This window comes from Perca flavescens, chromosome 16, assembly GCF_004354835.1.
Source record: "Perca flavescens isolate YP-PL-M2 chromosome 16, PFLA_1.0, whole genome shotgun sequence".
Taxonomy (NCBI): domain Eukaryota; kingdom Metazoa; phylum Chordata; class Actinopteri; order Perciformes; family Percidae; genus Perca; species Perca flavescens.
The window spans coordinates 15,342,326-15,355,473 of NC_041346.1; the positions used below are offsets into that span (position 1 = coordinate 15,342,326).

The 13,148-nt window shown below is 38.1% G+C and overlaps 2 protein-coding genes across 3 annotated transcripts; one reads left to right on the plus strand and one right to left on the minus strand.

Moving 5' to 3' along the window:
- Window positions 1-524: 524 nt before the first annotated feature.
- clic3 (chloride intracellular channel 3) lies at window positions 525-8,862 on the minus strand. 2 transcript variants are annotated; one of them, XM_028602302.1, is made up of 7 exons: window positions 8,824-8,862; window positions 3,569-3,608; window positions 2,683-2,792; window positions 1,904-2,029; window positions 1,667-1,773; window positions 1,379-1,554; window positions 525-1,224 (listed from the first exon to the last, which is right to left on the minus strand). In XM_028602302.1, exons 2-7 carry the CDS (start codon window positions 3,602-3,604, stop codon window positions 1,060-1,062), a joined length of 720 nt encoding a protein of 239 aa, XP_028458103.1. In that variant the 5' UTR covers window positions 3,605-3,608; window positions 8,824-8,862; the 3' UTR covers window positions 525-1,059. The 2 variants fall into 2 exon arrangements, with proteins under 2 accessions (XP_028458103.1, XP_028458102.1); XM_028602301.1 differs by lacking the exon at window positions 8,824-8,862 and adding an exon at window positions 3,749-4,408.
- Window positions 7,458-11,542, plus strand: fut7 (fucosyltransferase 7 (alpha (1,3) fucosyltransferase)). The gene is made up of 2 exons (XM_028602300.1): window positions 7,458-7,625; window positions 10,261-11,542. Exon 2 carries the CDS (start codon window positions 10,276-10,278, stop codon window positions 11,341-11,343), a length of 1,068 nt encoding a protein of 355 aa, XP_028458101.1. The 5' UTR covers window positions 7,458-7,625; window positions 10,261-10,275; the 3' UTR covers window positions 11,344-11,542.
- The last annotated feature ends 1,606 nt before the right edge of the window (window positions 11,543-13,148 follow it).

Consider the following 13,148-nt stretch of genomic DNA (forward strand, 5'->3'; position numbering starts at 1 on the left):
AGCTGTCATTACCAGTTACTTTAAAGATTAAGATTTTCAAAATCTTGAGCATATGAAATATAATGCATTGTTATACAGTATAATAACATACCCAAAAGTAAAATAAGATAAGATACACCTTTATTGATCCTCAGTGGAGAATTCTGTCTATAAAGTAGTTTAAATTAACAACACCTTGACCAGTTACATGTAAATGCTGCTTACGTGTTATTTACTTACTAATCTATTATTACATATAATGTCATTCATTAACTTCCAGGCAACATATTGTATAACTAAATATATTTTTTCTTGACATTGACATTGTTTTCACTTTAATGACACATCATTGCAAACTCACTCAAAATTCTTACAACCCGAACCAAACTTGTTAATGTTTACCATTTCAAAATAGTTTTCTTTTTCTTCGCCCTTTCTTTATTCAGTTACATTACATTACATAAATTAGTCACTACTGACATACACACACACACACACACACACACACACACACACACACACACACACACACACACACACACACACACACACACTCACAAAGAGGATGGACTTTTGAAACATGTTTAGGGGTGTAGCTTTACAGTCTGCCTTATCTACAGCCAAGGCCGGGGATTTTTTTTATGTTACACTAGTCATTTTCTGAAAATATATTTGATATAAAAATGCATCTGATTTCATGTCAAAATGTAATTAATAAATGTCATTAATAAAAATTATCTAAATGCTTAGACACAATACATGCAAGCACAATGAAACATAACATAAATGTCCTCTGGGATTTGCAGTGCTTTCTCAATCTTTACAGGGGCTTAATAAATCCACATTAGTACAAATTTGTAAATAATTAAGCAACTTTGAAGTAGCAGCTGGCAAATATATTAAAACCCAATTGATGAAAACAACATTTTATACAAAGCTAACTATTGAACATTCCACTGCAAACAATTTTCTTAACTTTGACACAAATAAAACATAAATCAATTTACAGTTTTCAGGCATTTTGTCACCTTTTTTGTCTTTGTTTTCACTTACACTGCTTCAGCTCTCCCCCTTGATTTGTTATTTGTTCAGGTACTTTGCCACAGAGTGGTAGGCAATGAGGATCTCTGAGTCATTTGGGCAGGTATAACGAAACTCATCTTGTTTGTAGGCGTTATCCAGGTAACGTGACAAACCTTTCAGCTCTTTAGGGATGGCAAAGTTGCGGTACTCTTTACACACCACCTGGGGGAATTAAGATTCTATCTTATTTGCAAAAAAGACATGATAGTATAATAAAGTCCAGGAACAGCTCACACTTTTAACACCTCTTCAATAAACTAGAGCTCTGTCCCAATGATGAAAATATTTTTTTTTAATACTGCTGAACGCTGCTCACCTTGACAATGTTGAGTTTGGGAAGCAAGTTGCAGTCTGCCAAGGTGAGGGTGTCACCGTCCAGGTAGTGGCGTGAAGACTCAGTGGCATTTGGGTTCTTGTCCAGCTCGTGAGGGAGAGGCGTCTCAAGGTACATGTTCAGCTTCACCAGAGTTGACAGAAATTTCTTCTCCAGCACTGAAAGTCAGAAAGGTGTAACAGGCTTTTGTTATTCTCCAGGTCTCCATCATGTGGATATATAAAAACAAAACGTAAATTCATTTTTGAAATATACAACTAATGTCCTTACTGTCATTTAATCCAGGATTGGGATTCTTTATATATCCTGAGAATTTTCGGAAGATGTCTTCTCCGGCAACGTTGGACTCTTTGTATCGACAGCACAATTTTGGATACCTGCCATTGATAGAATAAAAATGTGATGGGGGTGTGTCAATGCGATGATGAATGAGATGTTCAGTGTGTGTAAAAAAGTGAAAAATACTTGACAGAAAACATATTCTACTATAGACTATAGTCTTCTCACTGTGGTGGGGCTAACTTTTCCTCCAGGAACTCCTCAATCTTGTTAGTGTCCGTTTTGACCTCATCGTTATAGATGAGGAAGGGAGGCTGAGAGCCTGGAGCCAGAGCCTTCAGCACATCAGGTGCCCTGCAACAGAACAGCAAACAACAAACAAGGTTCAGCTCCTCAAAGATGGTCAAATAACGAAAATGACAAATGAGTAAGAAAGGAATAATAAGATCGCTTTCATAGGCCTTACAGTTTGCCTTTATAGTTTCTTCACATTTACTTTGGATAGATTTCCTAACTTGTGTTTACGGTTTCAGGACAAGGTGCTGTCTGTAGGACACCCTCACCTCCTCATTTCCTCCTACACTCTAAATCTCACAAAAAAAGAATACTGTATATGTGCTTGTCTATTGTACCCTTTTCACCCATGTGTGCTGCCATAGGTTGCAACCCTGTCTGAACTCTGGATGGATGAATGATATACTGTATTGAAGTGCATTCCCCTTCCAACCTTAACGCTAAGGAGCATTGTCTTGTGAGCTGTGCAGTATGCATCACATCAACTTCTCATTGAAATATAGTGTGTGTGAACAATAAGATGAACAACTATGATAAAATGCAATTGCCATTAATGTAACTTCAGAAAATATTGCAATGTTTATTTTTGTTGTGAGTACATCAGAAAGGGAGTTGTATTCCATCACAATATACTGTAAGTTGTATGTGTCAAACCTCCGTCAGTGTCAAAGACAAGACCACTAACTTTACAAAAAAGAAGAATGTGTTCTCACCTCTTCATGTCCACAGTGGTGAGGGTAAAGTTGACCCCTTTCATCCAAAGAATCATGAAGAGTCTCTGACAGAAAGGGCAGTTCCCCACACTCTCAGCGTCAACACTGGCCTGACAGACAAAAAGACAGATATTAAGTTTTAAACACAACAGTGACAATAGAAGTAAACTTTTTTTTTTAAATGGGACAATGCTAAGTTGGTTCTTGCATCAGGGCTGTAATGTATCTAGCCAGATCATGAATACCTGCATTCTTGTCGAGCCTGCTGTGCTCTGACAGTTCAAACTAACCGCTGAGGAATTTCACATGGAGAGTTGAGGCTGCTTTACATCCAGATACTAAAAAAACCAGAATTTAGCATACATTTTCCACTACAGCCTGATATAATTGAGTCACAGGCATGCATGTAGGCAAATACATTTTTGAAAGGGCAGGACACAGGTTAAAAAACTGGACAGGCCTCTTTTCAGTTTCTACTCTTCACCACAATTATCCACTCTGATACTGTCCCTAAATAACAAGAGATAGATATATTGTGATTAAGCATTCTTCATCAGCATGTTTGAAAGTCCCAGACAGTATGAGCTAAAGAAGAAAAGAAAATCAAGTAGCTAAACAATAACCAAGCACCTGGAAGATGTCTTTTTTTTATCTGTTTTTGTCAACTTTTTCTGAGATTTGTGGCTACAATAGATGCAGTGGGCTAAGATTAAAATAGGAAACTAAGGATTTAGTTATATACTAGTTTAAATAGCTACAATGTTTACGCTACTGCATGTTAAAAATGTTAAAAACAAATATATCATAAGTATAATAACAGACACTGGATTTATACTGTTTTGTCCACATCTCTAGTGCAAGACATCATAATTATTGTAGGTCTTACCTTAACGAAGAGTTCAACCTTCGGGGCCTCGGCCATCTTTCTGTGTCACAAGTCAGTCAATGCAAAAACAAGTCAAACATTTTTAAATCTGTGACTGTGAAGTTTACATTCCCATTTTGCAATCTGATTCTTTCACTCAAACACACGTCACTGGTAGTTGTTACTGAAGACTATACTCACAGTCAGCACTGGATGCAACAACACTGCTTTATCTTCACTCCACCTGTATTTTCTTTTTTATTTCAGTGTTTAACCTCTCCCTCTCTTCTCTTCTGTGTGCCTGTTTCTGTTTTTTGTTAGTCTCTCGCCACACCTGTCATGCTTTGAGAGACTGGCTACACCCCTCCAGCATTTCCAGTCAAACCAGCAAAACTGGATCTCTCCTCTTGCCTCTATGCCTTCCAGCATATTCTCTGACAGAAACCTGACTCTCTCAATCTGTAACTGTCTCTGTCTGTCCACTTTGATCTTTATCCATATCTGTCTGTCCCTGTTTTCTCTCTGTCACTTTGACTAAAATAAGTTACATTATTAGCATGTCACAGAAATCACAAGATGGTAAAGTGTTTTTTTTCCTAAAAGACATAAGAATAAAGACATAGAATTTGCACTGCACAGTTGCCTTTGAATAATGATTTAAGGATTTGTACAACTAGAATAATGTTGATTTAAAATGTTGATTTACAATGATTAAACAGCACACTTATGTGTATTTCCTTCAAGTGCTTCAAGTCAAAAAGATACTGAGAATTGGAAAAATTGTCACACTGAGGGCAGTTTAACAAAAAAAGAGATTCACCTTCATCTCACTGGAAATAAACACTTGCCTTCATATCTCTCTCTCTCTCTCTCTCTCTCTCTCTCTCTCTCTCTCTCTCTCTCTCTCTCTCTCTCTCTCTCTCTCTCTCTCTCTCTCTCTCTCTCTCTCTTCAATACTGTTTTTGTATGTCTCCTGCTTGTTTCCTGTCGTCCTCTCAGTTTGATGTGTTTGTTTTGCCAAGATCTCATAGCCTACATTCACTTGTTCATCAGCATTTATGACTGGCAGAAAATGCTCTCAGCTTGCAGGTATTCACCTAGGGTTAGAGAGAGAAAGCAGAAACAAAGCAAAGTTGTCACAAGTTGTCATGAAGAGAAACTAAGAGGAGCCAAGAGGAGTGAGATAAAGATCAGAAAGAAACAGATTGGTAGAGATATACCAAAAGCCAAACCCGAAAGTGTCATTTCATAGGCGAGGATGCACAAGAGAGGAAATCATGAGGGCGTGATAGTCACATTTAAAGTCACATATGACTCTGTGCTGTGGAATCCACAAATTGGAGTCATGGATTGTACAAGGTGAATTAAAGTAATTTAATATGCAGTATAATTCTGAAGACATTTCACTGAGAGGTGTTCTCATTTTTATCAACTCAATCATCTGAAAATCATGAAAATTTCTGAATTTATTCAACCCACAAGATGGGAACCACTGGGATAGATTGCAGCCTTTTCTTTACTAAAACAAACACTATAAGTAAAATATATTTACGGATTTTGTATAAAAGGAGGAGTTCGATAAGAAAAAATATGAGTGTAACGTGTTGCGGTGATAAAAGAAAAAGGGATAGCACCCAAATGCAGATGAAGGCGAAAGTTTTATTTCAAACCTTACAGACAGGAAAGTTCAGATACAGGAGGGCAGGAAGGCAGATTCAGGTAAAAGGGCAAAGTCGGTATAAGTTCTGGAAAAATGTCATGTTCATGATGTTCATGTTCAATGGTTCAGCAGGGAATGAATGGAATTAGGCTGGAGTATGAAATTAGAGGCTCATGATGAAATGAAATGCAGGTGTAGAAATGGTGATGGGGAAAGTAGGGAAAATCCACCATCTAGTGGATTGATGGGAAATAGCAATCAAGGGGGGATAAGGACTGTGGAGTAGGCTGAGTTTGTGTGGGTCCTGCAGGAGTTTTAATGAAGTGTAGCATTTAGAAAGAATATAACATAAGATTGAACTGTTGTGCCCAAGATGCTCAGTATACATACAATGAAGATAGACATTGTATAAATAAACAGTGAAACTGAATATTATGAAAGTAAAAATAGTAATTGTTAGTTTAAAAAAAAGTTAGCTAGCAGGTGGTGGTGCAATAAAGTATACATACATGAATGCATAACTTTAAACCTGACATAAATTCAAGATAAATATATAGGATTTGGATTGGACACGGTTTTGATAGCAAATACAGTATAAACTGTCACGCAAATAATTTAGTCCTGTCTCTGTACTGTTCAGATATTCATAAAATGTGAAGCTCAGGTGCAAACAAACAAGAAACTATCAGTGCATTGTCTTTAGTTAATAGAAAAATACATACAGTACATATTACAACTGTGTTAAAGATAGATAATGTATTTTCTTCTAAGATCATCAATACAAGTGATGATTGTTATGGAATAAAAAAATAAATTAAAAAAGAGTTTCCTTTGTGTAGAAACACACATGTGGAGTAATTTATGACCTGGAACATAACCCTTTAAGAAATATTTCGGTTTTGCCACTTCCTGTTGATGATACATCTGCTTATTCATTTCTTAACACTAATGGGGCTCATGCCAGTGGCTCCTGCAATAGTGATCAGCACCTGCACAGAAGACAGGCTATGTTCAGACTGCAGGCAAAAGTGGCCCAAATCGGATTTTTTCAAATCACATTTAGAACACTTCCATATGTGGTCCTGAATCAGACCCAGGTCTGATTTTTTTTTCAATGCGGCCGCAGTGTGAACAATCAAGGCGGATTTTAATGCAACTTTTACGTCAATCTACATTGACATTTGTCACAATTATGTGCCGGCGCGAGTTAGCCCCAGACACAAACTTGACTAGGCCTACAAAATGGAGAACAGTGATGGAGCAAGTCACTGGAGGGACAGTGAGGTGTTAGACCTAATTAGTGTAATTTGGCATTCTTCTCCTCCTCAGCACCTGCTCATTAATGTTACACAAACATTTTGAAATAAAAGCAAAAATTCTTACTTCCTCCATAACCTCCCTAACTTTTAGTGCAACAGCGTGTTGTGTCATTGTTATTGTCCACATTTTAAAAGGTAGTGTGAACAGCCAAACAAAAAATCGGATCTGAGCAAAAAATCTGAATTAAGCATTAAGACTTGCGGTGTGAACGTAGCTGTCTGAATCATACTTTCCATAGTGTTGTCAGTTTTTTTATGTCTTCAAACAGCACAACAGCTTTTGGCTGCTCAGTCTGCGTGGAAGATTACATGTCATGTTTTAGTGCACTAAAGTCCAAATTTATAACTGTAAAAGAAAAAAAAGCATGATTAATAACAGAAACGAATCAAATGATTACAAAACATGAACACAGTCATAACAAAAAGAAACATAAGGCCATTTTCCCATTCAGTGCCTTTGCCACAATGTGCTTATTACCCTGCACATCAATGCTTTTTCTGGTCATTCATTTGTATCAAGGACACATTTTTTTACAACACACCATACATCTAGCAGTAACTTAACCCTTGTGTTGACTTCAGGTCACATTGACCCGTATTCACTTTTTGTTTTATATCAGAAAATATGGGACGTAGAAATAAGCGCTGAAAATGTGTAGAAGAAAAATGTAACAATTTAAAACGTTGGAAAAAGCAGAAACAAACTTTGAAAAAAGGCGTCAAAAACGTGGAAAATAAAAGGTTGACAGGGTGAAAAAGGTTTTTAAAAAAAACATCCAGATTTCTGTTGTCAATAAATACTAAATAACTACATGTTGGTAATCTTTTTTTACCCTTCACAACATAGCTACACTGACAACTCAATATGGTGTGCTCACCCTTGTGTAACCCCTATCTTCATTCCGTTAAACACTTCCTCTTTTACCATCAGTGCACACATGCACCAAACACCTTCTCATATCAAGTAGCACGATGCTGATCTTAAATCACATTCAAAAATCTCTTATAGAAGCTCACCATCACATTCCTACCAGCTGCGATCAAACATTGTATCAGTGGCGACTGAGGACAAAGAACAGACCACTCATCTCATGATCAGGTTAGTTTGAGGAAGCTTGGGGTTTTCTGCCTACTGAAATGTGTTGTTTTCCACATATCTTTTGTATTCCCATTATGGCAAGAAGTAGAAAATCATCAGTGTCTGCCAAAGCTGATAGTTTAGTCTTCAGTCTGTGAATAAATACATTTAGGGTTGAAACTAAATGGATGTGCCCTTTGCACCTTCTAATGCTCCATAGCAGCCAGTGAGGAGAATAGTGCCACTGCCAACATAAATCTTTGACCACATCCTGTTCACAGTTTGTCTTGAAGTCTCAACTAAAGAGGCTCACTTATAAATGAATGATTGTAAAAAAATCGAATCATCATCACCTCTGCTGGCAAGTATTCTTATGCAAAGACTGTGTGTATATAGTCTCTGTACACTAAAAGAAACTACATTTTCTCATTTTATGATAAAACACTAAACTGTTCTTAGGAAGTAGGTAAATATTTAAGTCTCACAAGAAAGGGAATTAAATAAACTTTAACTGAGCACTTTGTTTTATGGTATAAGATAACAAGTGCAAAAGTTTTAAATGTTCTAGTTCTTGATGTGGTTTGAGCTGTGCTTATTTTTTCCCTGTGTGGTTCTGTGTAGTGACACTTATTTCAGGCTGTAAGCTGCTCTTAATGCATATCTTGAATTCAAAGAGTGTGAGGCATGACGGCAGCAGGTTATATTTACGGGCCGAGAGCACACAAATTGATGCAAACATAGCTTGCAATCTGATAGAAGATTTGTTCAGCTTTGAAGTTTGTTGTCCTGTTATAATGTGCAGTGTAGTGCAAACCTGAATTAGTGGGCTAAAGCAATATTAGCCTATAAGCCTGCAGTATGCAATAACAGCAGCAATATCATTTATAAGGTAGAGTTTAAAGAAAAACATCTTGCTAGTTCTATGATTTTAGACAGAAAAGTCAATATCTGCAAACACTGTGGTCTTAGAACCTGTAGACAGTTATCATTTTGAGGTCCCATCTTAATAAAGTCCACAGCTATGAGACTAGAAACATAGAAGGTTTATTATTTGGTCATGTTGTGGTAGTTTACACAGGATAAGTAGTATAAGTAGAGTAGTAGAAGTAATAAATATGTACATAATTATATACTGTGTTTTGGTGTTTTTCTGCTATGTGCGCTTGCTTTTTCGTCTTTCATGCTTAAGTATAAAAAACACCAACAAAAAAAGTCTTACTTTTAGTTTTGTAGTACTCTCAACAGCTCTACGTTCTTAGTGATTCTCTCTTCCTGTGGAGTCTTCATTAGTTCCTTATTTGCACACTGTTCAGTTAAAAGTCTTTTCCTTGTCTTACGCAGAGTGAGACCCTATAATTTAAATGCTGTGATCTTTTGCACAGTTCTGTTTTTTAATGATTTCACATTCCACAATGTTCTCTCAGTTAGCATATTGTTTCTATGACTAAATTATTTAATTATAAATTTGATAAATGCTAATTCATTATATAATAATCAACTGAAATGTTTGGTTTGTTATTTGAACAATTATTTCATTCTTTTCTCCCCTACAAAAAAATGGAAAAAATAACAGCATGAAATGTTTGTAGAAAAGTGGTGACTGATTGTAAAATGATGTCAATGGGTGGCTCCTAATGTGAGTTTTTCAGATTCGGCAATAGAACTTATTATTGTCTCTTAAAGCTTAATTTCCCTTTTTTGTCTATATAGAAAAATGGAAGCTTATACACAAGTTTCTGTTGAGTCGGGGTTGAGCTGTTTATGTATGTTAGTGAAAGGTCATGCTCTCACTAACTGCCGTGTTACTGTCTGTGGGCCTCCAGTTGTAACCTTGAGTAGATTTTGATTGTAAACTTGATGTTGCACTAAAAATATTATGATGAAATGTTGTCCCTAAATATGTTGGGCTACTTTTCATGGATACATTAAGCCAAACTGTTTGTCCAGGGGTGACTCTAATTCTCCATTGTTTTCATACACAAAAGGTTAAAGGAATAGTGAATACTATTTGTTATTACAGCAGATATGGATATAATTTAATTGAGAGCTTAAAGATGTCAATGTGATTTAAAAAAAAAAAAACACAAATAGATAGAGGTGTGTATGGATTTGGGACAGAACTTCTAAAAAATTCTAAATTATTATTTTACATTCATACTTGTGCAAAATGAAAATCATTTCGCAAATTTTACAGACACTTTATGCCTCTGGTTGACAATACAGAGATGACTGTAAATGAGGGGAGAGAGATGGGAAATGACATGCACCAAAGATCCCCAGCCAAACTCACACTGGCAATGTTTACGGTTTATCAGCAGTGCCTTAACGCCTACACCATCTGGCGTCCACAGATTGATTTTAAAGATCTGTGCTGCATAACGTTACAGCAATGATTTTTATATAATGTAAATGGAATATGTATAATGGAAACTAATGGATGCATGAAACACTAAGAAAAATACATCTGCATTTCTGAAAAATGGCAGCGTAGTTTTCTTGGTGGTTGTGATGTCAAGTATTTGTGATTTGGATGAAAAAGGCTTAAACCTGCAAAAATCCCCAATATGAGCACTTAACATCTGTTTAAGACAAATGGTAAAGCCACAAAACCTCTTTGCTCCTTTATAATCCTACTTCTTAATTCCTTTTGTGACAGGGGTGTAATAACACTATGAAGACTTTACTCAGCTCAACAAAGAAGGGCCTCCTCCTCGTTTTTCTCTGTGTTTTACCGCTGTGGCTTCTTAATGGATGGCCGGAAGGATTCCAGGCCCTGACCGCCATAAATCATTCCAACTCCCATAACTGTAGCAGCAGTAGAAACGTCACCATCCTGCTGTGGTACTGGCCCTTTGGCAGGTCATTCAACCTGAGAGGTGACGTGTGCTGGGACCTCTACCGCATCCCTCGCTGTAGACTGGTGGACCAGCGCTCCTTGTTCCCCTCAGCTGATGTGGTGGTGTTCCACAACACAGAGCTGGCACTGGGACGCCAAAAGCTGCCCCTTGACCTTCCACGGCCGCAGGGCCAGAGGTGGGCTTGGATGTCCTTGGAAGCCTCTAATAATAAGAGAAAGTTGCAGCAGTATGCAAATATCTTCAACATGACCATAACCTACCGGAGGGATGCTGATATCACTGTACCCTATGGGGAGCTTCTACCAAAGGAGGCTGAAGGACATCTGGTGGAAGAAGTCCCTCTGAATAAGAGCTTCCTGGTTTGTTGGGTGGTCAGCAACTACATGAGTCACCACAAAAGAAGCAAATTGTACAAACAGCTCAATGGCTTAGTTCCAGTGAAGGTTTACGGTCATTGGACAAAGACACCCCTTCCCTCCAGCAGCCTCTTACCTACAATCTCTCGCTGCTACTTCTATTTGGCTTTTGAGAACTCCGCCGCCAAAGATTACATCACAGAGAAGCTGTGGAGGAATGCTTACCAAGGCGGGGCTGTGCCTGTGGTCCTGGGACCGTCAATAGGCGACTACAAAGCTGTGGCTCCACCTCATTCTTTCATCCATGTTGATGAGTTTGCATCGGTCAAAGATCTAGGAAAGTATCTACAACAGCTTGCAGAAGACAAAAAACGCTACAGTGAATATTTTTCCTGGAAACATGAGTGGAGAGTAAAGCTGTACACAGACTGGAGGGAGAGACTGTGTAAGATCTGCTCACAGTACAACTGTTTACTTCAGGAGAAAGTTTACTCCAACCTAGAGGCCTGGGTCAATAACACTTGAGCTTACATAATTGTGATTAATGTGTCACTTACCACATTTTTGATTGGTTAATAATTAGCATCATTGACATTTAGGAAACCTTGGCCAAGGACACTGTGGAAATGTATATGCACACAACTAACATGCTTGAACTAACTTTACTACATATTAAGAACAATGGGCCTCATTCACCAACCGTTCTTAAATGTGTTCTTAAACCCCACTTACGCAATTTTTACGAAGATTCTGACATTCTACAGTCGATTACAATGATAGTATTGTACTGTAATGTATTTCTGATCATTTGTTGAAAAAGAATCATAGTATGCAAAGAAACTTTAACATTGCAATTTACATCAGCAATTAAACTGATTAAATCCTGCGTTATTTGGTGATTGATCGCGCCATTTAAAGGGCCAAATGCAGTGGTGGAATGTACCAAAGTACAAATTCTTCGTTACTGTACTTAAGTAGGCTACATATAGGCTATTTCACGTATCTGTACTGAATCAGTAGTGCATACTTTTGACTTTTACTTTGTTACATTTTGCAGCAATTATCTATACTTTCTACTCCACTACATTTCTACAACGTTCCGTTACATTTTCTGATCAGTTTTTCCTGCCAAAACGTCTTCCTGACAGTCACAAGTTTGTCTCACCAGTGAAGTTTGGTTGCCATTGATATGGGGCACCTCCGATTATTCATCGGCTTCCAAGCCGGCTCCGGTGCTCCAGAGCCCGGCGGCGCAGCGCTGCTGACCCTCGGTAATACAGCCTCCGGTAAAAGTGAAAATGGAAATGTTTTTTATTATTCCCGTTTTTCAATCATAGTTGCCATCTATTTCTCTCCACAGCGTCGTTTACTCCTCCGCCAGGCAGCATGAGACGCGTTCATATCTTATTTATTTATTTCAGTACTTCCTCCACCACTGCAATGTAGCATACATCCGCGACTCCAAGAACCATCTCATGAAAGCGTCGCCCGCTTCCCAGGAGGTGCACAGGAAGTGGTATGTCTTTATATGGGAATCTGCAGCGTTTTCTTATGCTAATTAGGAACAACTGGCACACGCTTTCAATTTAAAATACGTGGGATTCATCAATCCTAAGAACACAGTTGCGAACAATTCTGTTGTTTAAGAACAGTCATGAAGGTGGAGGTGTGGCCTTGACCAACTGCCACTTTGCTTGTTTGAAAGCCATGATGTCTCTCTGTCATGGGTGGGCCAAATTCTCTGGGCGGGCAAAGCAGAGAAAGGGGAGGTAACCTTGCTTCTTATGACCTCATAAGGAGCAGATTCCAGATCGGCCCATCTGAGCTTTCATTTTCTCAAAGGCCGAGCAGGATACCCTGGGCTCGGTTTACACCCATCGCCATTTCTAGCCACTGGGGGACCATAGGCAGGCTGGGGAAACTCATATTAATGTTAACAAAAACCTCATAAACCTCATTTATGCTAAGCTAACCGGATGTAGCTTCACATTTCTTGTACAGATTTGAGAATATTATCATCTTACTATCTTCTCATCTAGCGCTCTGCAAGAAAGCAAAGAAGTGTATTTCCAATAAAGTTGGCTATTTCTTCTAAATTTAACTCAACAGTGTATAGTCCAGTCCACTTTGAGGGCACTGATATAAATAAAGACCTATAGCGTATTCTGTGCAATGAGTCCCAGTCAACATGTACTGTGCAGACACCCAACCCGCACAAACGTTACCATAAACGGCACTGACAATCTGATGTTATTTTATTAAAGTAGGCTACATCCATTAGACTTCTGAGTGGTCTTTGGTGGACACGCAGTGGCCGAGGCCTTTATAAC